The sequence below is a fragment of the Sebastes fasciatus genome, chromosome 23, assembly GCF_043250625.1.
Source record: "Sebastes fasciatus isolate fSebFas1 chromosome 23, fSebFas1.pri, whole genome shotgun sequence".
Lineage (NCBI taxonomy): Eukaryota > Metazoa > Chordata > Actinopteri > Perciformes > Sebastidae > Sebastes > Sebastes fasciatus.
Window position 1 is genome coordinate 4,860,457 of NC_133817.1, and position 25,595 is coordinate 4,886,051.

A 25,595-nucleotide genomic window follows, 5' to 3' on the forward strand; every position below is an offset into this window, starting at 1 on the left:
TATATGTACACAGAGGTGTGAAGAATTAAGAAGGAGAACATACTGTCTGTAGCATTGTTTTCGGAGAAGTAAGTCTTTCAATTTAGCATGTGTCCTTAGTCTCTGATGACATATCATGGTCATTTTATGATTTATTACAGTAAATATATGACGTTATTAGTCCTTTAAGTTGATATGGCAAACATGTTAGCAAACAATTGCTTAATTACACAGCTTCTGTTGTAAAATCATGTGCGTTTTATTTATTTTTTTAAGTGCTAAAAGTGAAAGTTTGAACTTAAACCTGCAGTAGGCAGAATATTTGTTGGCATCATTGGGCAAAAATTCCATAATATCCTTTCATCATATTGCAAATCAAGTACTCTGAGAGAAAACTAGACTTCTGCACCTCCTCTTGGCTCTGTTTTAAGGCTTTCCTCCGGTCTGTGAAATCTTGCAGATGCCATTAGGAGCACCTGAGGACACAGTGGCACATTATTATTATTTTCTTTTTAGATTACCTGTCTCATTCACTACTGTCAGGATATAATGACCTTTTTATAAAAAATACTTTTTTTATTTGCTCCAACCTGCCTACTCCAGCTTTAAGAAAACAAGCTATTTGGTTTAAAAATGCTCTTATAGGTTTGAGAGAGCTCCAGAGGTTTCTGGAGTTGGTGTGTACGAAGACAGAGGTGAGTACACCCCTTCTGAGACATGTTTTAGAATGACTGTATAATATATTATTGGTCATGGTGTTAGTTGAAGCAATAGCCCAGGATTCAGGAGTTTTAGCTCACCAGGTGCAGCTGCTGATACATGATTAAAGCTGTCATTGTCACATAATTTTTTTGGAAACATGTTAAAATGGGATAAATGTAGTAGAGTAGTAGATGTTTCAAATCGTTATGTCTGTTAGTTTTCGGTTCGTCTGTGTGCGCTCCCTCCCACTTTTCAGCACTTCTCTTTTCACCAAAGGCGCATTGCGCTTTTACGCACGACTCCAGTGACACTGTGGAGAGGAGAGCAGAGAGCCATGAAGACCGTCAGTGTGTAGAGAGCGTTTACGCGGCAAGAAGATGATGATCCTGCTGCTGCCTGGTCTGTTGTTCATTCTCTGGGGAGAACCGGGTCGGTGCCTGGAGGAGAATGGAGGCTTCACGTTTGATGGAGACATCCGCCACTTCGCTGTGGCCACCAACTCGGTTTTCGTTGCTACAGCGGAGAAGCTGTACCAGCTGAGCCACGACCTGACTCTGGTCCAGAGTCTGACCCAGAGAGGAACACTGAAGGGGGACTATCAGAAGACCGATGCACTGTTTTCTCGGGTTTCTGAGACGGACCGGTGGAACGAAACTTTCCGCGTCAACATTTTATTGCCGTTTGTTGAGAATGAAACTGATCAGCTGCGGGGTGATCAAGTGCGGTTATTGCGAGGTGCTGGACCTGAACAACATTTCCAATGTGCGGTACAGGGAGAACTTCCAGGTGGGATCGTCACAGTCCAGCAGCGCGTCCATCGGCTTTCTGGTGGATGTGAAGCAGACGAGTAACGAGACTTACATTCTGACTGCCATACAGCCTGCCATACAGCAAGATGAAGACCCATCCAAAAAGAGCAGCTGCACCTCGGGATCAGGAGCGGTGAACCTTCATAACACGAATAACAAGCAGAATGGAAAAATATTTTCCCTTGTTGGCAGTTCCATTACCACTGTAATCAAACTTATCAAAGGCAACGTGGAGTTTGTGGATGGATTTCAGAATAATTCGGTCATTTATCTGTTCTCCAACCTGCCCTCAAAAGACAACAGCAACAAAGTCCGTCTCATTTGGCTCGAGGGCAAAACGAGCAAAAGGGTCACTCTCGGGTCGCTTCGGGGCGCGACCCTCAGCATCTCTGGAGGTGCAGGGACAGACGGCAGACTCCTCGCGTCCTCGGTGATCCCGGGTGGACCGCCGGTGCTCTGGAGCGGCGTGTTCAGTGTGGACGGAGGACAAACCAACACCGAGCTGCTACTGTTTGACATCAGGCCCGATCTCAACATAGCAGAGGATTCAGATCCAGACTTCTGCAGCGTCTGCCATGGCAGCCCAAAGGCGAAGGTGAAGGTTGGTCGATTTATTATAGGCTGGATAAACGCGTTTTTTGAGTGATCGGATGTTATTGTTTCCACCTGTTACAGCAGTTTCATATGTGGTCTTACAAATGCATCAACAAAGTTGCAAAACTAGAAACATCAAATGGGCTCATTTTACGCACTGACAAAATCTTCCACTCTACATGGGAACGATCTGTTTCAGTTTGTCCATTTCTATGGCTGACGATTATAAAGGCATAACCAGGCCTACTAATAATAATATGTATTTTTCATATTCTAATGACAGTTTACAAAGTGCTCTAAGAGGGAAGTGAAAGCAATCTTCTAAGAAGCTCGAAAAATAATGCAAGAAAAATTTAGAAATAAAAATGATTTGAGACTAAATACCTTTATTATACATTATTATTTCTGTAAATAAATACATAAATAAGGTTTAAAGTTATGTCAAAGTGCAATTCTGTCTGCTGGTGACGGCATATTTAAGGAAGGAACTAGGTTTTGCTGACTGAACTGGCTCATTACACAATCAAGGTGAGAAGTCAATTTATGAAACTCTTATGGAGTTGACTGTTGTAGAAGATGGTGACAAAATAATTAAAATGTTACTGTCAATCGATTAAAATATTTAATTGTGATTAATCTCATGATTTTACATAGTTAATCAGATTAATTGCACATTTCTGTTCAAAATGTACCTTAAAGGGAGATTTGTCAAGAATTTATTACTCTTATCAACATGGGAGTGGGTAAATATGCTGCTTTATGCAAATGTATGTATATATTTATTATTTTAAATAAATTAACAACACAAACAATGACAAATATTGATCCAGAAACCCTCACAGGTACTGCATTTAGCATAAAAAAATATGCTCCAATCATAACATGGCAAACTGCAGCCCAACAGGCAACAACAGCTGTCAGTGTGTCAGTGTGCTGACTTGACTATGACTTTCCCCCAAACTGCATGTGATTATCATAAAGTGTGCATGTCTGTAAAGGGGAGACTCGTGGGTACCCATAGAACCCATTTACAGTCACACATCTTGAAGTCAGAGGTCAAGGGACCCCTTTGAAAATGTCCGTGCCAGTTTTTCCTTAGCGTAAGTTAGGAGCGTTATTTAACCTCCTTCACGACAAGCTAGTACGACATGGTTGGTACCGATGGATTCCTTCTAACCATGTAATGTAGTATATGCCAGCGCCTCCCTGTTGCCGCTCACATTCAAAGACGCAATGAAATGAGAAACAAAAAATGAATGAACATGACGTTCCATAAGTACACTTGATGACCTAGCAGTGCAGTTAATTGAGCTTTGAGTAATCATAAGCTATTTAAGGTACCCTCAACAAGTCTTCAGGAATCCATAAATACCTGTTGGATCCTAATCTGATGATCAATGTGTTTGTGTCTCTCAGCCAAAGATTTTGAAGCCGAAGGCAGTGCTCTTCAGGCAGAACTACATGACCTCTGTGCTGGCAGTGAGACAGAAGGCCTGGATGGTTTTCTTCATCGGGACGGGAGACGGGCAGCTCATTAAGGTGTGTATAAAAAGTTGAATGATATGTATTCTATTAATATTTGGAAAAAATTGAAAAAAAGTAACTTTAAGTTACAGTGATGTGAAAAAGCAAATTGTTGTTAGCATACTAAATATATTTTAAGATAAATGGAAAACTTGTAAGATGCTCTAAAATAATTCTGTTACAATTATATTTGGAACCATCGTGTATTTTACCTCGCCGTGTCCAACTCTTGCATCACTTAAAATTTCCTCTGACATTTCTACATCGTATCATCAATCAGTCTTTCTTCCGTCACTTAGACAAAATCACGAATATGCTGCAGAGCCTCTTTCAACACTCGCATGATTCAAACAACTAAAAGATAATGAATAATGTTTACGTATTATTTAGTAATGCTATAATTTGTTATTTTATTGTTGCATACATTATACCATTTTATGTACTATATTAAGTATTTGATAATGATTTAAGAAATTGTAAAACATCCATAAACATTACATAGATAGATGAACCAGATGTTTTTAACACTGTTAATGGTTAATAATTAATTTGTATACCGTCTATAAACATTATTTGGATGGCTATTATAAAGTTGCGACTGATGATTATAATACCTTGTTAAATGTTTTTGTTTTTTTTAATTCTTTGTAAAGCTTTTATAAACATTATTTAGATAAACAGTTAATACTTTGTCAGTGGTTAATAATTAATTTCTGGTCCATCTAACTATGTCATTTTTTATAGATTTCTTTACAAAGGATTTCTTAAAGGTTTACAAATCATTTTGTAATCATTAACAAATACTTAATAAAAATATTATAATCTGTGCAACAATAAACTGTTAATAGTTTACTAATGTAATCAAAATTGAATTGGTATCGTCTCTTATAAGATTAGACAGATTAGATAGATACTGGTTGTGATAGTTTCTGACTTAACATTTAAGAGATAACCTCAGACAAACCAAGGAAAGCCACACTACTTGTACAGAGTCATCAGGTTTTGAACTGTGGCAGGAAATAGAGCTGTTTTCTCATACAGATCTTGTTAAGAATACAAGTTAATTCTATTTGTAGAAGCTGCAAAAAGTGTTTGTGGTTACTTCTCAGAAGCAGCATAACGTTCTCATAAGCAGAATTTATATCTGTGGTGGAAAAGTCCAACGCTTTTTTACTGTATAACAAGAAGGTTTCTAAAATACATTACCTACCCTAGCTTTAAATAGGCTGAAAGTCATTGTGTGTTGGCAGGGTGTAGGTGACCTGTCAGAACCATAATTTCAGAGGTGTATTTTTACTCATATTTTTGATAATCCCTTCTTTCCAGTTCGGCTTTGCCTTGCACCTAAAACTGAAACGCAGCAGCTCAGTCTGTCAGAAACGTAACAAAGCTACATTCTTGTTTTCAGCTTGCTGTGGACAACAACTATCACTCCACCTGTCCCAGGGTGCTCTACAGGGCCAATGACGACCGGCAGTTGTTTCCCAAAATGCATCTGGATCAAGTGGATCTTAAACACGTGTACATGCCATTTCAAAACCGGGTAGGTGCATTGCACATGTATAAACATATCAGGGTTTGGTGAACACCGAGAGATTATGAATACTTTCAGATGTTTTTATTACCACAATGGTCTTATGTACGTATGATGTATTTTAAAGCGCTGCTATGTTTTGTTCCAGATGAAGCGTGTACCCGTGTCAAAGTGCAGCACGTACACAAATGTGCAGGACTGCTGGTCTGCACAGGATCCATACTGCGTCTGGTGCGGCTCTAAAACAAGGTCAGGGTAACAACATCTGCAGTTGAGACACCTTCAAATGATTATAAACTTGGTGGTTAAAATACATTTTCTCTTCCTAGTTGCACATTTGAAGACGACTGCCAAGATTCAGACTGGTTATCCATTCCTGATGATTTTCAACAGAAAATGGTTTCCCACAAAGTTGTGCAGGACATCACTGGTCAGGTACGTAAAAGCTTTCAACTATAATCAATTGTGACTGTCAGTTATTTCTCTTTTAAACACTCACATCCTTCCTTTCTCAGATCAAACTTATCATCCACACACACCTGACTGTGGGCCAGGCCGCGCTGTCTAACTTCGCCTGTGAATTCCCCTCAAGTTCCAGAGAGCCTTATTGCAGGGCAACCCTTCCTCCACAGTTCCCACAATGCACCTGCATCCTCTCAAATAGCAAACTTCCTGCTGAAGGTCAGTGACCTTTGATAAATATATTAATCCAGTGAATTAAATACGTGATGATCAGTGACTTTCACACTGCCACAAGAATCCTATGAGATGAAAAGTTGACAAGCCTGTGTCGTCTCACGTTATATATTGTTACATCACATACAAAGTGTGTTGCTGAAAATTATGACCAAGACTCTGACATTCACTGTAATATTTTAACTCAACAGGCCTGCATGTCGCAGTTAGGGTTAGACTTGGGACGACACGCTTGTTGGAACGACTGAAGCTGTCCGACTGCTCTGACATCAGGGGACCACCAACTTCTGTCCTGTAAGTCCACTGCCATTTTCAAGAAATTGAAGACAATTACTGTAGACAAATAATACCCAATATTTTAATAATAGATAAAGACTTGTGCTCTTGTGTTTCTTGTGTCATTATGAGTGTTGTATATTATATTAGGTGATAACATTTGTTTTCTCTTCAGGTGTCGCCAGTGTATCGAGGCTGGATGTGGCTGGAGCAGAAATGGCTGTTCCTGGGCAAATCAAGGAGTTATGAGAGTAATCATCTATTTATGATCTAACATAGGCTTCCCCAAGCTTTATACAATAGCTAAATGAATGTTGATTTACTTTACATGTACCTTAAATGGAGATTTGTTAAGTATTTAATACTCTTATCAACATGGGAGTCGACAAATATGCTGCTTTATGCAAATGTATGCATCTATTTGTTATTGGAAACAATGACAAATATTGTCCAGAAACCCTCACAGGTACTGCATTTAGCATTAAAAATATGCTCAAATCATAACATGGCAAACTGCAGCCCAACAGGCAACAACAGCTGTCAGTGTGTCAGTGTGCTGACTTGACTATGACTTGCCCCCAAATTGCATGTGATTATCATAAAGTGGGCATGTCTGTAAAGGGGAGACTCGTGGGTACCCATAGAACCCATTTACATTCACATATCTGGAGGTCAGAGGTCAAGGGACCCCTTTGAAAATGGCCATGACAGTTTTTCCTCACCAAAATTTAGCGCAAGTTTGGAGCGTTATTTAGCCTCCTTCACAACAAGCTAGTGTGACATGGTTGGTACCAATGGATTCCTTAGGTTTTTTAGTTTCAGATGATGCCAGGATGTCCACACTAGCTTTAAAACTGAGCGTTAAAACAAATTGTTAGTTAGTTATTATCGCATTAACTTTGACAGCTCTACTTGAAACACAAAAAAATTCTCAGTATTGAATGCACAGAGATGAAACTTCTGATTGTTTTCTCATCTAACTCTACCGGGAATGACCGCAAATATGCTAATATCTCAAAATAAATAATAATAATAATAATATCTTGGATTTATATAGCGCCTTTCATGAAACCCAAGGACGCTTAACAAAGACATAAATAAATACAACAAATGTAACAGTAGCTAGAGGCCATAGGCCTTGGTGAAGAGGTGGGTTTTGAGGAGTCTTTTGAAGGTGTCCAGAGATGGTGCGTTGCGGAGCTCTATAGGGAGAGAGTTCCAAAGTGTGGGGGCTGTCACACTGAAGGCTCTGTCCCCAAAAGTTCTCATTCTTGTGTGAGGGACGGAGAGCTGACCCGTGCCTGAGGATCTAAGGTTCCGGGGCTGTGTGTAAGGGTGGAGGAGGTCAGATAGGTACTGAGGAGCCAGGGCGTTGAGGGATTTGTAGGTGAGGAGGAGGATTTTGTAGGTGATGCGGGACTTGACCGGGAGCCAGTGGAGGTGGATGAGGGTGGGGGTGATGTGCTGTCAGGTTAGTCCTTAATTAACACCATAAACAGCAGTGGCAGCCGCTCAATTTCACCTCTTCTTGCAGGACAGTGTTTGCCAAATGATGGAGTCAGGGATGAACTTTTCTGTGAGTCTGAACCTCTTCTTACACACATTCTTCCTCTGAACTTCACACTTCATATTTGAGGTTAACTGTGTGTGTGTGTGTGTGTGTGTGTGTGTGTGTGTGTGTTTTATACTCTCAGAGACCAGAGATCTCCTCCATCACTCCCAGTGTCGTGTCTTTCTACGGCAGAAACCATGCGATGTTGTCGGGTCATAACCTCAGTGATGTGACCAGAGTGAGGATCCAGGCGGACATGGACTGCACTACACAAGAGTGAGTCCGTTTTCCATACGGTCTGTGTAGTACTATTGTTGTGATGTTGCTTTCCGGACCAGTTCCCTCAAAAACAAAAATGCTGGTTTCTCTCTCTCTCTCAGATCTCCTGTATGGAACAACACCGGTGTGAATCTGACGTTCCACATTCCCAGTGCCGATAAAAAAGGCACGGTCAAAGTATGTGTTCTACTCCCAGATGGAAGTTGCCATGGCAAAGCGAAAATCACCTACCGGTCATCCCCATCCTGCACCGACATTGCACCAAGCAGCACCTGGATGAGGTATAACCGGGCTTGTTGGCATTTTCTATGAAATTTATAGTGGATATTTATGATCCACTGAGGATGAATTCTAATGTTGTTGAGGACTTCCCAACCTTTTCCTCAATGTTGGCTACACTTATTTTAAAGGTCCCATATTATGCTCATTGTCAGGTTCATACTTGTATTTTGTGTTTCTACTAGAACATGTTTACATTCTGTAATGTTAAAAAAACAACATTATTTTCCTCATACTGTCTGCCTGAATATGCCTGTATTTAGCCTCCATCTGAAATGCTCCATTTTAGCGCATTTCAACGGAATTACAATGGAATTGTGTTGCTAGGCAACAGTTTAGGTCCATATTTACTTCCTGTCAGCTGATGTCATTCACATACACTGCAACCGAAAATAAACTGAGACACATTAAGAATGTTTACGTTTAATACCATGTAATGGTCTAAATATTGTATATTTGTGACATCACAAATGGACAGAAATCCTAACGGCTTGTTTCAAACGCCCAATTTCTGAATAGCACTTAAACCTGCTTACTACTTTAACAGACATGACAATCTCACTTTTTACAGAATGGGACCTTTCAATGTTAAGTTGTTGTTTTGTCCAATCATGTTGTAGGGTGTAGTGAACATTGAAGCTTCCAGGGGCCACAATGAGAGATTATATTCCTCTTACTGTATTTAGGTAACCATTATATAAAAGTGGTAGCCACAGATGTGTTTTTAGCATGAAAACACTTTGTCTGGTATTGAATCTGTATTATTAAGTGTTCTGTTCTCTGATTGGCTGCTGCTGTGTGTCCTGTAGTGGGAAGAGGAAAATCACACTGAGGGGATCCCACCTGGAGTTTGTGGAAGGGGTCATGCACAGCCACGCCCTGCAGGAAGTCCAACTTCCCAGAGACAGCAACTATCAGGTCAAATTTCTCACAACACATTAGCATTATGAACTATGGTGGATTTAAATTGCCTAAATAAGAAATAAACACAGTTACCTATATTTCCGTGTCACAATTAAATGAAGGACATATATTTAAAGGACAATTACTTAGCAGTTTGTTTTTAATAACTGGATTAGTTTTCCATGTCACATTAAAATCATGTCACAATGAAAACAATTCAGTTATTAAAAACCTGATTGTATTTAAATTAGGGCTGTCAATCGATTAAAATATTTAATTGCGATTAATCGCATGATTTCCATTGTTATTTGTGATGAATCGCAAATTCATCGCACATATTTTTATCTGTTCAAAATGTACCTTAAAGGGAGATTTGTCAAGTATTTAATACTCTTATCAACATGGGAGTGGGCAAAACTCCTCTCCAAAACTTAGCGCAAGTTTGGAGCGTTATTTAGCCTCCTTCGCGACAAGCTAGTATGACAATGAATTCATAAGGTGTTCTAGTTTCATATGATACCATTATCTTCACTCTAGCTTTCAAACTGAGCGCGCTACAATCAAAAAATTGCAAGTTGCGTTAATGTGTTAAAAAAATTTGTCTTAATTAATTATTACACTGTAAATGCATACATAAAAAAGAAATACATATAATAATATGTATTGTTTTTCCACTGTATTACGTACAACAACGTATAGGATTTTTGATTTGTTCATGCCCAAATATATCCAAATTTCCCTTTCTATGTTTTTATTTATTGCAGAATCTCACCTATGACACACCTGCAGCTGAAGAAGGGATTTCTAGCAGCTCTGTGTTTCTGAAAGTAGCTAATGAAACCTTGGCCTGCCCCACAACAATAACCTACTACCCAGACCCCGAGTTTACTAGCTTCACCTGCACAAGGACTGGGGACGATGTGCTCATCACCATACAGGTAAGGCATATTTTTTTTAGCACACATGAACAAATATGGGACATGAATACAGAGTTTGTTTCTTGTTGTTATTTCAGAAAAGGGCAGACAAGCTGGAGATGAGCCCAGCAGAGTTGTCAGTGTGGGGCGTTGAGGAAGGAAAACAATACCTCTGCATCATGGAAGCCAAAGAAACCAGTAATGAGATTGACTTTTTCATCTGCGTGATTCAGAGGACACCCAATGCTACGTTTCAGCACTTAAAAGTAAATCTCTCATTCAAACTGCACCAATCTATACAATATTATACAGAAATACAACCTTCACTTTACTGTGATTGTAGACAGGACACAGATGGGTCATAGCAGATTACAGTATATCACAGCAAAGTCCTCAGAAATATATAAGTTCTCATGCAATGGCTTTCAAATTGTCATCTTTACTTGAAAGTAGTAATCACACACATGGTAAATACATGTTTGACCCACTTCACTGGTGAGACGTCCCACTGTAAAATTATTTTTTTAATAGCAGTGATGTTGTTGTTTTCCAGATCAGGTACGGTGACAAGACAGTAACACTCGGGCCTCCATCTTTATTTCAACGGGTCATTCTGACACTGCGTATGTGTCTGATACCCTGTGTTATTGCTGGTAAGTACACCAAGTAGGCTTGCTTCATGAAGCGAGTTATACTGCGATATATATATAAAAAGAAGTCTGCGTTTATTGCATCAATGAATTCTATTAATTCAGCGCTGGCTGTTAATGTGAAAACCTGAACTTGAATTTACAATTTTCTCTTTAGATTCTATATGATCCTATGTATGACTATGGTTTTCTACCACTTTCAGTGGCATCTAGGCAGAAAGAGTAGAAACAGTCTTTATATAAAGCAGCAGTAGGCGAGATTGGAGCAAATATGATAAAAAAGAAAATGTGTCTTCGTGTGTCCTCTGGTGCTCCTAATGGCATCTGCAAGATTTCACGGACCGGAGGAAAAAAAAAAATCAGAGCCGAGCTGGAGCCTTGCCGTCTCTGAGTAGCCGTCAATCGCTCGCGAACTCCGACCAAACGGTCTAACTAGGCAGCGCTGATCAAATATGAATCAATATTCTGTTACTGTAATGCCTATTTCTCTCCTCAAATGTTTTCAGAAACATCTAATAGTGTACTGTTTAGCTGTAAAATTAGAAAGTTTGTGACCCGGCGCCCACCAGCCGGAGCAAACTTTCTCATTTTACAGCTAAACAGTACACTATTAGATGTTTCTGAAAATATTTTACGCGAGAAGTAGGCATTGGAGTAACAGAATATTGATTCATATTTGATCAGTCCTCCCTAACATGAGTAATTGATAGCAGTTTGTGAGTGATTGACAGCTGCCTCCGTTAAATGAACAGCCAATAGGAGCGCTCTCTCTCTCTCTGAAATGACCTGTGATTGGTCAAAGTCTCCCGTCACGGGCTAGATTTTTTTTAAAGCCTGAAATCAGAGCCATGAGGATGTGCTGAAGTCTAGTTTTCTCTCAGAACACTTGAATTACAATATGCTGAAAGGTTATTATGGAATTTTTGCCCAAAAATGCCAAAAATGTTGCTGCTTTAATAGCTAATAGCAGGAGTTAATGTGAGGAGAGTCCAATTCTGCAAGTAAAGCCGACGGGTTGAGGCAGACAGTCGGCAGACAAAGGCTGTCAGGACAATAGCAATACAAAACACGAACAAGACTGGAGCGATAAGACAACAGGAGCTTCAATCCAAAAGGTGTTGGCCTTTAAAACCTGTCCAGGTCAAACATAATACCCTCTTCTTTCCAGTGCCATGTTATGGATTCAATTTAATCAGTAACTAACTGTATTTGTCTTTCAGCATTGGTGATTGTCTGTCGGTGGCAAAAGAAGCTCACTGCCGACACGAATAAGCTCTGACGTCAAACCTGGTGAACTTTTTGCAACTCCATTATCAAGATAGACAAAATGTTCATTTTTATTCCTCCTTGATACCCATTTCTCCATGATTGACACGGGTGGGTTACTGGAGTAAAGTTCACTCTTTGGTCCCAAAAGGATGCAGAGGGAAGCAACCTTAACTGTACATTGAGTGGAAGGGGGCTTCCTGCAGTCTTTAGTATTTGGCTTTTACAGTATAATGCGACCTCACCACTAGATGGCGCCATATCCTACGCACTGCACCTTTTAAAAGATGTTTTTATGTTGATCCTATTTAGTTATTGTTAATTACTCCTGTGTTTGGTTTTATTTTACTTAAAAGCGTTTCTCTCTGACAAAAAAAAAATGGTTATCATATTTAGTTATTAATTGCTCGTGTGTGTGTGTGATCATCTTTATCCTGTTGTGTTATGTGTGTGTGTGTGTGTGTGTGTGTATATATATGTATATACAGTATGTGTGTGTGTGTGTGTATATATAGTATATTGACAGTAATCTATATATATACATACATATATACACACATACAGTATATGTGTGTATATATGTAGGTGTGTGTGTGTTTGTTTTACTTAAAAGCGTCTAACAAAAAAATATGATGTGTGATTGACATATATATATATATATATATATATATATGTGTGTGTGTATATACTTTAAGTGTATGTATATATATAGTAGTGTATATATAGTACACTAACAGTAATATATATGCATATATACACGTATATACATACATATGTATATATATATACACATACATATGCATATATATGTATATACATGTGTGGGTGTGTGTGTGTGTTTGTGTACATATATATACTGTTACTGTATAATTTGTATTTTGATGCTTTGGCAACATTGTTCTTGAAACTTTCATGCGAATAAAGCCCCTTTGAATTTGAATTTGCTTGATGATCAATTTGAAGGTCGTCGGGAGGTTTGAACATGTGAAACCAAAGGAAACGAGATTAGATGAAAAGGAGTCCTTACAGTATAAAAATAATATAAAAATAAATTATACAACAAATAAACTGTAAGGAAAGGAAAAGATGAATAAAAACAAAACAATAAACAAACAAATGAACAAACAAAAAACATTCGGACACTTGGAATAAATTTGAAAATGTCTAAACAATTTAATAGTTTTGGCCAATTTAGAATTTTTGAGTTTTAAGTTTTCAATCATAGTCAAATATGTTTTAAAATCAGTATCTTTAATTTAAAAAAAGGAGGGTATTTTATGTATATAATATTTTGCTAGGATAAAAATCTAATTAATTATGTCAATCTCAACTGCCGAAAAACTGGGATTGCCCACAGTGAGTAATAATCTCTATCTTTGTTGAATTGCTGACAGGTTGCTGTCTAGAAGGTAACACGCAAATTGCGGAACTCTCGCGAGATTGGTCATGGTGAGGTTGATCTTGAATGGATAGAATAGGTCGTCGTGCAGCAAGTCTCGCGAGAGTTTTTTTCGAGTTCTTGCAGGTGTTCCCAATTAACAAAAACAAACTGCTGACCACTTCAACCACAAGAGGTTTAGTTAGCCTACAACAAGACTCTCTGAAATGATGTAAGTAAAATATATTTTCTGCCGCGTCGGTGCCTGCTTGACACCAACTGCTACCATCCCTAATTAACTACGTCTGTACGAGGGACTACCAATGCTAACGAGGGATTTCCTAACACCTAATGACAATGTGGCAGCCTGGAGAATAACACTTCTCAATCACTGCCAAAGACATCAAGAGCTCCCAGCAAGCATGCTGATGCTGCAGGAACCAATGCACGGGCATCGATCGCAGGGACGTCCCACACCAACACACATGGACGTACTGAGGAGAGATGCTGGACAGTGCTGGCTTTCCGATAGTTGTATTATCACTCTTTCCATCCACCACTATTGGTTTTGTGTTATCAGCCCTACTTGTATTAGTTATTACAGCTGCTAGACTGCTATTGTGGCTGCTTCTATATCTCTCTCTCTCTCTCTCTCTCTCACTCTATCTATCTATCCCCCCAGCCGGTCTCGGCAGATGGCCGCCCGCCCTGCGCCCGGTTCTGCTCCAGGTTTCTTCCCAGTAATCGGGGAGTTGTTCCTGGCCACAGTGCGCTTGGTGGATCCTGTTGGGTCTCAAAACTATGGTGTACGGTCATAGACCTGCTCTACATATAAAGCGTCTTGAGATAACTTCTGTTGTGATTTGACGCTATACAAAAATAAATTGATTTGATTTGATTTGACATAATGTTACTAAAGTTAATTGTTTAAAAGTTGTTTTTTTTGTGTTTTATAGTTTAGCTATAGAGGGTAAATGAGCTAGAATAGCAACAGGCCATAAGCTTATGGTAACGGTTGCTATGTGTCCTGTTTGTATGGCTATATTGTGAGTATGGTGCTAAATTATGAGTCCATATATCACACATGCACATTAAAAAAAATTTTTTTTTAATGATAAATGGAGAGAAAATCTAAATATACACGTATTTGCATTGCTGGGGAAGAGATATTGTGTTAAATCTTGTCTGGTGGTCACCGTCAATGTAGTAAAACTTAATGATTTCAGCAAATAGTGTCATCTCTCTAGCCAACAACGAGAAGAAACAACTTTCATTAATTGCAGCATTAAAAGTTATTGTAGCCATTGATTGATTGATAAAATGTGACATAAATTGATATATGTTTTTATTTGGTCTTTTATTTATTTATTTATTTATTCATGTATTTATTTCCTTATTTATTTACTCTTCTGTTCATTTTCCCTTTTATTTATTTATGTTTTTATTTTTGTTAATTTTGAATGTATTTATTTATTTTTGCATTTATATTTTATTTATTCATTTATTCTTGAATGTTTTATTATATTTATTCATTTATTTATGCAGTTATTTTTAATTTCTATTTATTTATTTATTTATATATGTGTATTTATGTCTACATAGTTATTTTCCTTTTGCATTTTATTTATTTCCCCAAACTTATTTATTTCTGTTTATTTTCTTCATACATTTCTTCTTTGTGCATGTGTGGCTCTTAATGCATAAATCAATAAATACATACATTTTAAAATTAATTTTCATAAATGTTTTAAATGATTACATTTTTTTTCTATATTTATTTATTTTTGCACTTATTCTTTTATGATTTATTTTTAGGCGCACGTATTTATTTATGCATTTCTTGTGGACAATCAATATATAATCAAAATATAATCTTTCTGCTTGAGTATACTCACATCTGCTGGTAGAAAAATTAACAAAAACTTCCCAAAGCTGACACTAGATGTCATCCAGACGTCATATTTGCTGTACTCTACTTTGAACAAGTTGCATATTGCATTTTCAAATGCTGGTTATCTGACACTCAATCATAATGTGGCATATTGTTGATAAAGCGTGGGATGGAGGAGAGCAGCGTGCCATGAAGACTGTCAATGTAGTAAAACTGAATGATTTCAGCAAATAGTGTCATCTCTCTAGCGAACAACGAGAAGAAAAAACTTCCCAAAGCTGACACTAGATGTCATCCAGACGTCATAGTTGATGTACTGTACTTTGAACAAGTTGCATTTTCAAACGCTGGTTATCTGACACTCAATCATAATGTACCAAATCGTTATGTCTGTTAGTTTTCGGTTTCGCTGGGCGCACTCCCTCCCACTTTCAGCACTTCTCTTTTCACCAAAGGCGCATTGCGCTTTTACGCACGACTCCAGTGACACTGTGGAGAGGAGAGCAGAGTGCCATGAAGACCGTCAGTGTGTAGAGAGCGCTTACGCTGCAAGAAGATGATGATCCTGCTGCTGCCTGGTCTGTTGTTCATTCTCTGGGGAGAACCGGGTCGGTGCCTGGAGGAGAATGGAGGCTTCACGTTTGATGGAGACATCCGCCACTTCGCTGTGGCCACCAACTCGGTTTTCGTTGCTACAGCGGAGAAGCTGTACCAGCTGAGCCACGACCTGACTCTGGTCCAGAGTCTGACCCAGAGAGGAACACTGAATGGGGACTATCAGAAGACCGATGCACTGTTTTCTCGGGTTTCTGAGACGGACCGGTGGAACGCAACTTTCAGGGTCAACATTTTATTGCCATTTGTTGAGAATGAAACTCTGATCAGCTGCGGGGTGATCAAGTGCGGTTATTGCGAGGTGCTGGACCTGAACAACATTTCCAATGTGCGGCACGGGGAGCACATCCAGGTGGGATCCCCATGGTCCAGCAGCGCGTCCATCGGCTTTCTGGTGGATGTGAAGCAGACGAGTAACGAGACTTACATTCTGACTGCCATACAGCAAGATGAAGACCCATCCAAAAAGAGCAGCTGCGCCTCAGGATCAGGAGCGGTGAACCTTCATAACACGAATAACAAGCAGAATGGAAAAATATTTTCCCTTGTTGGCAGTTCCATTACCACTGTAATCAAACTTATCAAAGGCAACGTGGAGTTTGTGGATGGATTTCAGAATAATTCGGTCATTTATCTGTTCTCCAACCTGCCCTCAAAAGACAACAGCAACAAAGTCCGTCTCATTTGGCTCGAGGGCAAAACGAGCAAAAGGGTCACTCTCGGGTCGCTTCGGGGCGCGACCCTCAGCATCTCTGGAGGTGGAGGGACAGGCAGCATCTCTGGTGGTGGGGGGACAGGCAGTAGACTCCTCGCGTCCTCGGTGATCCCGGGTGGACCGCCGGTGCTCTGGAGCGGCGTGTTCAGTGTGGACGGAGGACAAACCAACACCGAGCTGCTACTGTTTGACATCAGGCCCGATCTCAACATAGCAGAGGATTCAGATCCAGACTTCTGCAGCGTCTGCCATGGCAGCCCAAAGGCGAAGGTGAAGGTTGGTCGATTTATTATAGGCTGGATAAACGTGTTTTTTGAGTGATCTGATGTTATTGTTTCCACCTGTTACAGCAGTTTCATATGTGGTCTTACAAATGCATCAACAAAGTTGCAAAACTAGAAACATCAAATGGGCTCATTTTACGCACTGACAAAATCTTCCACTCTACATGGGAACGATCTGTTTCAGTTTGTCCATTTCTATGGCTGACGATTATAAAGGCATAACCAGGCCTACTAATAATAATATGTATTTTTCATATTCTAATGACAGTTTACAAAGTGCTCTAAGAGGGAAGTGAAAGCAATCTTCTAAGAAGCTCGAAAAATAATGCAAGAAAAATTTAGAAATAAAAATGATTTGAGACTAAATACCTTTATTATACATTATTATTTCTGTAAATAAATACATAAATAAGGTTTAAAGTTATGTCAAAGTGCAATTCTGTCTGCTGGTGACGGCATATTTAAGGAAGGAACTAGGTTTTGCTGACTGAACTGGCTCATTACACAATCAAGGTGAGAAGTCAATTTATGAAACTCTTATGGAGTTGACTGCTGTAGAAGATGGTGACAAAATAATTAAAATGTTACTGTCAATCGATTAAAATATTTAATTGTGATTAATCTCATGATTTTACATAGTTAATCAGATTAATTGCACATTTCTGTTCAAAATGTACCTTAAAGGGAGATTTGTCAAGAATTTATTACTCTTATCAACATGGGAGTGGGTAAATATGCTGCTTTATGCAAATGTATGTATATATTTATTATTTTAAATAAATTAACAATCAATTAACAACACAAAACAATGACAGATATTGATCCAGAAACCCTCACAGGTACTGCATTTAGCATACAAAAATATGCTCAAATCATAACATGGCAAACTGCAGCCCAACAGGCAACAACAGCTGTCAGTGTGTCAGTGTGCTGACTTGACTATGACTTTCCCCCAAACTGCATGTGATTATCATAAAGTGTGCATGTCTGTAAAGGGGAGACTCGTGGGTACCCATAGAACCCATTTACATTCACATATCTTGAAGTCAGAGGTCAAGGGACCCCTTTGAAAATGTCCGTGCCAGTTTTTCCTTAGCGTAAGTTAGGAGCGTTATTTAACCTCCTTCACGACAAGCTAGTACGACATGGTTGGTACCGATGGATTCCTTGTAACCATGTAATGTAGTATATGCCAGCGCCTCCCTGTTGCCGCTCACATTCAAAGACGCAATGAAATGAGAAACAAAAAAAATGAATGAACATGACGTTCCATAAGTACACTTGATGACCTAGCAGTGCAGTTAATTGAGCTTTGAGTAATCATAAGCTATTTAAGGTACCCTCAACAAGTCTTCAGGAATCCATAAATACCTGTTGGATCCTAATCTGATGATCAATGTGTTTGTTTCTCTCAGCCAAAGACTCTGAAGCCGAAGGCAGTGCTCTTCAGGCAGAACTACATGACCTCTGTGCTGGCAGTGAGACAGAAGGCCTGGATGGTTTTCTTCATCGGGACGGGAGACGGGCAGCTCATTAAGGTGTGTATAAACAGTGATATATACATATGATATGTATCTATTATTGAAAATACTTATTTAGAATCACTACTTCAACGACACTGGTGATGCATCAAAGGGTTTCTATTTTGTTCTATTAATGTGAATTAGTATCAATACATTAACTTGACAAAACCAGCTTCAAAAAAGTCACAAAAAACAGTTATGTATATATTTTCCTGAACAATTGTGTTTATCAAATGATAGAAAGGATGATGTTCTAAAATGCTTCCATTACAACTTTAAATTGGATCCATAATGTGATTTTATTTGTTGTGCGTAAGTGCAGAAGGCGTTGGCAAGTAGTCATTTCAGTTTTCTTAGTGGAGCATGAAAAATAATGTCCAGTTTCTTGCATTAGTTTCAGTTAATACTGACCAGCTTCCTGTCACCCTCTTCTTTATTTCCTCTGTCACGTCTCCGTCACATCATCCTCCGTCTCCTTTCCATCTCCTTGAGAAAACAGTTTGAATTCTGCAGAAAGTCTTTATACGTACTCACTCACATGATTAAAGAATTGAACTTAAGTCTGGGAACACTCCACAGTGACCCTGCGCTAGAAACAATAGGCTCTTTCATGCTGAGTTTACTTCCACAAAGTGTTCGTAAAACCCCTTAAGTGTATTTCTCCCTGCTAAGCAGCCGAGGCCTAACGGAGAAGAAAAGGCTTTTCTATAGTCTCGCTGGCAAATGTAACACATAAGGGAAGACACCTGATAGCTGGTAGGAAACAATGATGCAGAAAGGGCCGACCACAAGATGAAAGTGTGATGCTGTGTTTTTGTTTCTGTTCTGTTTGTTTGTTTAGCTTTATTTGGGTCATTTAGGGTGATTATGTTTATGTTCTTAAATTAAGTATAATCCTTCAACGAGAAACAAAAATTACAGAAACAAGAGCTCATCATCACGCTCAGTGTATTAGTCTTCAACGCCTGTCCGTTCTTATCATGAAATCAAATCTCAAACCACACATCATGTGGTGGGAGACGAGGGCTGTGTCTCATTTCCCGATTTTTGTGTTTCCTCGCTCCTCCGGCTAGTGACCCGGAAATCAATCTTAGTGCTCCATCTTGAAGGACATCCCCAATTCCTAAAATGCATCTCGAGGAGGCTTGCCGGAGGAGCTATAAGCCAGGATACACCGGTTTGTCCTTTGTGGAAGTGTTTTCGGCACCCGCAACGTAAAAGAGGCGTGACAGACAGCTGGAGTAATCTCAAATCATAACAGGACTCTAAGAATGTAGATATTTAAAGGTCCCATATCATGCTCATTTTCAGGTTCATACTTGTATTTTGTGTTTCTACTAGAATATGTTTACATCCTTTAATGTTCAAAAACACCTTTATATTCCTCATACTGTCTGCCTGAATATACCTGTATTTACCCTCTGTCTGAAACGCTCCGTTTTTAGCGCATTTCAACAGAATTGCGTTGCTAGGCAACAGTTTGGGTCCATGTCAGCTGATGTTATTTACATACACTGCAACAGGAAATAAACTGGGACACATTTAGAATGTTTACGTTTTAAACTGTGTTATGGTCTAAATATTGTGACATCACAAATGGACAGAAATCCTAACGGCTTGTTTCAAATGAACCTGATAAACTCCAAAATATGCTCTGGTGAGTGAGTCTGAGACAGAAGTTTCTGCTTAAACACTAACCCCTCTGGGTTACAGCACAAAATATAGTTGCATCACATCCTGTGTGTTGGTAAATGATAAAGTAAGGCAACACAGTGGAAGTTACATGATGTGGACATAAAGACAGAGACTTTCCTATGCTGGTGTGGTGTGCTCTCTGCAATCAGAGGACAACACAGCGTCCGCATTAGGACTGAAAGGCATCAATGGATTCAGGTTTTTCCTCAACGACCTTAATGGTGCTGGTCATTAGCAAGTGGCTTGACGTGTAAGAGATGCCCGAACCACAGACTCACCAGGAAATGCAACTCTACTTCTGCTGAATCACCACAGCCGCTGATTGCAGCAGCAGCAAATAGTTTTCCCATTATTTGTTCCATACAGTTCTTGTGTACATAATACCCTTTGTTAAATTCTATTTTAGTAATAAATACAGTTGTATATGCACATGTTTTTGACAGACTGGACTTTTAGTTGTGCTATTTGTCATAAGCAGTGGTAATGTTCTTCAAGGAATACATTATTTTATGGTTGTGCAGCGCTAAATCTCAAGACATTTAGACTTGTCGCAGTAGGAGGTGTAAATAGTGAAATTAATGATAGCTGAATTCCATTGGACTGCGTTGATTTAAAGGTCCAGAGGCCTGTACTACGAACAGGATTAGCGGTTAGCGAGGTAACTTCAGGTTTAACTCTGAGTTTTTCTGTCCTACGACGGTGGTTCACTTCTTACCGGGGTAGATCGCCATGGTAACTTATGCTGAACACCTGCTCCGGAGCAGGTCATGTTCCAGATAAGAGATCAACTTGTGTGACCAATCAGAGCTCGGTGCGCAGATCATATGATAATGTTACACACAGAAGTTTAAGTCATAATCCAGGTTAAAAGCAACACAGTTTAAACTGACAAATGCAGGAAGGACAGCTGGCCCTATGCTTTAGGTGCTTACCACTTCAAGATTAATTTTTTTATTTGCTCTCAAGTTTGTTTTCACACCGCCGGAGTCAGAGACGCAGCTGAGAGAAGGCAGAAATAGTCATACAGGCCACAACCTTGTCAAAGGCCATAAAGACGTGTGATCTATTCATCCATTGTACTCTGAAAGCTTTTTATAATCTAGACGATTATATCTGACTTTTGAATATTACGTTAAATTAATAAGTCTGTTAATTTACAAACATCAAACAACAGCACTTTTTTTCTTTTGCCAGCTGTCCGTCCGGCATTTGGCAGCTTCAACTTTGTTTCAATTAGTCTGGATTATGTGTTTAACGTCTTTTTATGTGTCTGTTATTATAGTTGGCTCTTCCTTTGTAAAATGTGCCTCTCTGCTGACAGTAGACTTGTCTATGTTTGTGATTGGTCGCATGTCTTAGGACCGCTTAGCGTGATCGAGTTTGTTAGGGTTAGTTAAACCAGATAAGGAAAAGATACCCTGGGTATGTTGAACTTGCTTCGTCGTACAGGCCTCAGCTCTCTCCATCTTTTAATCCTCTCATCAAACCATAACCTTTGACATTTACCAGCAGAGCAGCTCAAGTCTGTCAGAAACGTATCAAAGCTACATTCTTGTTTTCAGCTTGCTGTGGACAACAACTATCACTCCACCTGTCCCAGGGTGCTCTACAGGGCCAATGACGACCGGCAGTTGTTTCCCAAAATGCATCTGGATCAAGTGGATCTTAAACACGTGTACATGCCATTTCAAAACCAGGTAGGTGCATTGTACATGTATAAACATATCAGGGTTTGGTGAACACCGAGAGATTATGAATACTTTAACATTTTCAGATGTTTTTATTACCACAATGGTCTTATGTACGTATGCTGTATTTTAAAGTGCTGCTATGTTTTGTTCCAGATGAAGCGTGTACCCGTGTCAAAGTGCAGCACGTACACAAATGTGCAGGACTGCTGGTCTGCACAGGATCCATACTGCATCTGGTGCGGCTCTAAAACAAGGTCAGGGAACCTAAATCTGCAGTTGAGACACCTTCAAATGATTATAAACCTGGTGGTTAAAACATAATTTTCTCTTCCTAGTTGCACATTTGAAGACGACTGCCAAGATTCAGACTGGTTATCCATTCCTGATGATTTTCAACTGAAAATGGTTTCCCACAAAGTTGTAAAGGACGACACTGGTCAGGTACAGATTACATAAAATCTACTATAGTCAGTTGTGACTGTCAGTTATTTCTCTTTTAAACACTCACATCCTTCCTTTCTCAGATCGAACTTATCATCCGCACACACCTGACTGTAGGCCAGGCCGCGCTGTCTAACTTCGCCTGTGAATTCCCCTCAAGTTCCAGAGAGCCTTATTGCAGGGCAACCCTTCCTCCACAGTTCCCACAATGCACCTGCATTCTCTCAAATAGCGCACTTCCCGCTGAAGGTCAGTGACCTTTGATAAATATAATAATCCAGTGAATTAAATACGTGATGATCAGTGACTTTCACACTGCCACAAGAATCCTATGAGATGAAAAAGTTGACAAATCTGTGTCGTCTCACGTTATATATTGTTACATCACATAAAAACGTGTGTTGCTGAAAATTATGATCAAGACTCTGACATTCAATGTATTATTTTCATTCAACAGGCCTGCATGTCACAGTTAGGGTTAGGGTTAGACTTGGGACGACACACTTGTTGGAACAACTGACGCTGTCCAACTGCTCTGACATCAGGGGACCTCCAACTCCTGTCCTGTAAGTCCACTGCCATTTTCAAGTAATTTAAGTAGACTGATAATTTAAACATAAATTATATAATATATAGCTGAGAAAGTAAAAAAAAAAAAGCTGAAACACGTCAGTCAGATGCACCACTGATGAACTTATCAGGTCCCATTCATGTAGAAAAAGTAATTTAACCCTCTCTGTTCACAACTGTCCAAATTCTTTTAGATAAAAGCCAGTGTTCCTGAGAAAGCCTCATTTTGTCCTTTCTTTGCAAGGTTTATTTATCATTAAATTAACATTTTTGCTGTTAGCTCAACCTCAGGCATCCAGCTGACATACGACACACACACATGCATACAACTTAAACCTGCACACACAAACACATTATGATTCATATCCAGGTGTTATCAACAACAATAGGTGATAACATTTGTTTTCTCCTCAGGTGTCGGCAGTGTATCGAGGCTGGATGTGGCTGGAGCAAAAACGTCTGTTCCTGGGCAAATCAAGAAGAGCGGAATGTAATTATGCATGTTTTTATGTTTTTTCCAGACTCCATACATGTTTGTTTTTCATGCATGCCGTGTTTCCAAGTCCTGCATTTGAACATCAATGCAACAGCACAGCATTCATATTGAGACATTTGTAAAACTGAAGACTATGAACGACACTAAAATTCAGATATTTGTTATGACTAGTTAACAAGAATTGTTTCAGACTGTCAGCAACAAATGTTTAACAAGGTATGTGTAAATCATGTTGACTACTGGAAACAATTAGCAAATACTAAGCTAACGTTAGCCGAAACAAGTCCTGAATCAACTCTTAATAGTACCTTTTACAGTGAATGTCAACCTGCTTAATTCCTTCCTGTGACTTCCTCCTGCAGGACAGTGTTTGCAAGATGTTGGAGTCAAGCATGAACTTTTTTGTGAGTCTGAACCTCAATTCTCACACACATTCTTCCTCCGATGCTCGCCTCATTCACATTCAGTAGAGATTAAAACATCAGTAGAAGGTAATGCATTAGAACTGATTTATCTTTGTGTGTGTGTTTTTTACTCTCAGATACCAAAGATCTCCTCCATCACTCCCAGTGTCGTGTCTTTCTACGGCAGAAACCATGCGATGTTGTCGGGTCATAACCTCAGTGATGTGACCAGAGTGAGGATCCATACGGACATGGACTGCACTCCACAAGAGTGAGTTAGTTTACGAGCGGCTAAGATTATGCTGACACTATAAATGAAATTTCAAATTTCACAATTATTATAGAGAAGTGACACCCATATTACAGGTGTTGTTAATTCACTCAATACTTATCGGTGACCGTTTAGTCAATACTATATGTGCACTGCTCTTTCCTAAAATCAGAAACTATATTTTTTTTGGTGTAAAATAAAGTTCTATTCCACAGAGGAGATTTTGTTTGAGGTTTTTAAGTACTTTAAGTACTAAAAGGAGGTTTACATTGTGGTTCACACATGCTAGCAAATCCAGATTATAAACTTCAGTCTGGTGTTGCAGCAAGTCAGAAACCCATTCATTGTCAATGGAGCAGCTGCCTTGTTTTTATCTTTAGGAAAGCCTCAAACAACAAGCGTGAACACGTTAAACACGACACCATTTAAAGGCACCATAATTGATTTTTTAAGTAAGGCTTTGTTGAATACTCAATTCTGATTTGTCAATTACGGCACTCTAGGGTCTATTATTTCTTCATAGCAGACCGTTGCTATGCATTACAGGCCGTTGCTATGGACGCAGTTCTGATGTCGGACTCTGGCGGCCCCTTTTTTGTGTCAAATTATTGATTTCTTCAGTAAGTAGCCCTGTGATAAGCAGGATAATGGACAGCGAGCCGGTCATTGTTGTGAAATAATGACTGCATCGCCCTGTCTGGGTTTATTTCGCAACAATTACTGGCTCGCTGTACATTATCTTTTACTTAGTGGTTTATATTTTGTAGTAGCAGTTATCATTCAGATGTGTTAAGCTTATAAAACACCATCTTGGAGAGTTTAAACTGATGTTTATTTATGTTGAGGCAGATTTTGCTGCTATGCTTCTGGCTATTTTTCAGGGTTTTCTGCATATTCTAGTTGTTTTGATGTTTCTTAAATTCTTAAAAAAGTGAGTCTTGATCTCAGTGCGACTAACTGGTTTCTCTCTCTCTCAGATCTCCTGTATGGAACAACACCGGTGTGAATCTGACGTTCCACATTCCCAGTACCGATAACAAAGGAGCGGTCAAAGTATGTGTTCTCCTCCCAGACGGAAGTTGCCATGGTAGCGCTACAATTACCTACCGGTCATCCCCATCCTGCACCGACATTGAACCACGCAGCACCTGGATGAGGTATGACTGGATATTTTTTCCCAACACAAACATACAGACTTTGATGTTTGTACACCGATCAGCCATAACATTAGGACAGCACGGGTCACCCTGACTGGTCTGCGGCTACGCATCCCCATACGCAACAAACTGCGATGCACTTTACTCTCTCTTTATATGAAGAGGCATTATGAAGCAACGCGGGTTGACAGGAAATGTGGTCTTGATTATAAAAGAATACATCATGGTTATTATAAAGATCTTATAACTGCCATTTATTTTGATACTTTGGCATTACAGATGTTCTAGACAGCACTGACAGCTATCAAACAGGGCAGTGAAAACTTCAGTAGGCTATTTTGGGATCTGCCCCCAGTGCTTTGTCATTAACTTCAATAGATCTGACCAAGACTTATTCTAGGAAACAATGTTCGTAAGTAACAGTTACAGCTTCAGGGTCATCTTACGAGGAAAAGACGGACACTTCCCTAAAGCCATGTCTTTCACCAAAAAGACCACTTCCCT

The 25,595-nt window shown here is 39.3% G+C and overlaps 3 protein-coding genes across 5 annotated transcripts in view; all 3 read left to right on the top strand.

Annotated features, from left to right (window-relative positions):
* The first annotated feature begins 940 nt into the window (after positions 1-940).
* On the top strand, positions 941-7,729 carry LOC141762336 (plexin-C1-like). The gene is made up of 9 exons (XM_074626421.1): positions 941-2,091; positions 3,501-3,623; positions 5,017-5,151; positions 5,291-5,391; positions 5,472-5,577; positions 5,658-5,823; positions 6,030-6,132; positions 6,290-6,365; positions 7,649-7,729. Exons 1-9 carry the CDS (start codon positions 1,291-1,293, stop codon positions 7,727-7,729), a joined length of 1,692 nt encoding a protein of 563 aa, XP_074482522.1. The 5' UTR covers positions 941-1,290.
* Positions 7,730-7,814: 85 nt separating this feature from the next.
* Positions 7,815-12,897, top strand: LOC141761721 (plexin-C1). Of its 3 annotated transcripts, XM_074625299.1 has the most exons (9): positions 7,815-7,942; positions 8,047-8,226; positions 9,034-9,142; positions 9,892-10,065; positions 10,143-10,310; positions 10,598-10,697; positions 11,655-11,809; positions 11,915-12,438; positions 12,673-12,897. In XM_074625299.1, exons 1-7 carry the CDS (start codon positions 7,869-7,871, stop codon positions 11,669-11,671), a joined length of 822 nt encoding a protein of 273 aa, XP_074481400.1. In that variant the 5' UTR covers positions 7,815-7,868; the 3' UTR covers positions 11,672-11,809; positions 11,915-12,438; positions 12,673-12,897. The 3 variants fall into 3 exon arrangements, with proteins under 3 accessions (XP_074481400.1, XP_074481397.1, XP_074481399.1); XM_074625296.1 differs by lacking the exon at positions 11,655-11,809; XM_074625298.1 differs by lacking the exon at positions 11,655-11,809 and having other exon boundaries at positions 11,915-12,416; positions 12,656-12,897.
* Positions 12,898-15,424: 2,527 nt separating this feature from the next.
* Positions 15,425-25,595, top strand: part of plxnc1 (plexin C1) — a 34,125-nt gene continuing 23,954 nt past the window's right edge. The window contains exons 1-11 of the mRNA XM_074625281.1: positions 15,425-16,835; positions 18,259-18,381; positions 21,624-21,758; positions 21,906-22,006; positions 22,088-22,193; positions 22,277-22,442; positions 22,651-22,759; positions 23,178-23,253; positions 23,622-23,663; positions 23,801-23,934; positions 24,912-25,091. Coding sequence (XP_074481382.1) covers positions 15,786-16,835; positions 18,259-18,381; positions 21,624-21,758; positions 21,906-22,006; positions 22,088-22,193; positions 22,277-22,442; positions 22,651-22,759; positions 23,178-23,253; positions 23,622-23,663; positions 23,801-23,934; positions 24,912-25,091 — 2,222 coding nt within the window. The 5' untranslated portion in view covers positions 15,425-15,785. The remainder of the gene's footprint in view (positions 16,836-18,258; positions 18,382-21,623; positions 21,759-21,905; positions 22,007-22,087; positions 22,194-22,276; positions 22,443-22,650; positions 22,760-23,177; positions 23,254-23,621; positions 23,664-23,800; positions 23,935-24,911; positions 25,092-25,595) is intronic.

Coding starts and splice junctions, on each gene's coding strand:
- LOC141762336 (XM_074626421.1), top strand. CDS start 1,291: ATGCACTGTTTTCTCGGGTTTCTGAGACGGACCGGTGGAACGAAACTT. Junction 5,824..6,029: donor TAGCAAACTTCCTGCTGAAG/GTCAGTGACCTT, acceptor TTAACTCAACAG/GCCTGCATGTCGCAGTTAGG. Junction 6,133..6,289: donor GGACCACCAACTTCTGTCCT/GTAAGTCCACTG, acceptor TTTTCTCTTCAG/GTGTCGCCAGTGTATCGAGG.
- LOC141761721 (XM_074625296.1), top strand. CDS start 7,869: ATGTTGTCGGGTCATAACCTCAGTGATGTGACCAGAGTGAGGATCCAG. Junction 8,227..9,033: donor CCAAGCAGCACCTGGATGAG/GTATAACCGGGC, acceptor TGTGTCCTGTAG/TGGGAAGAGGAAAATCACAC. Junction 10,066..10,142: donor ATGTGCTCATCACCATACAG/GTAAGGCATATT, acceptor TTGTTATTTCAG/AAAAGGGCAGACAAGCTGGA.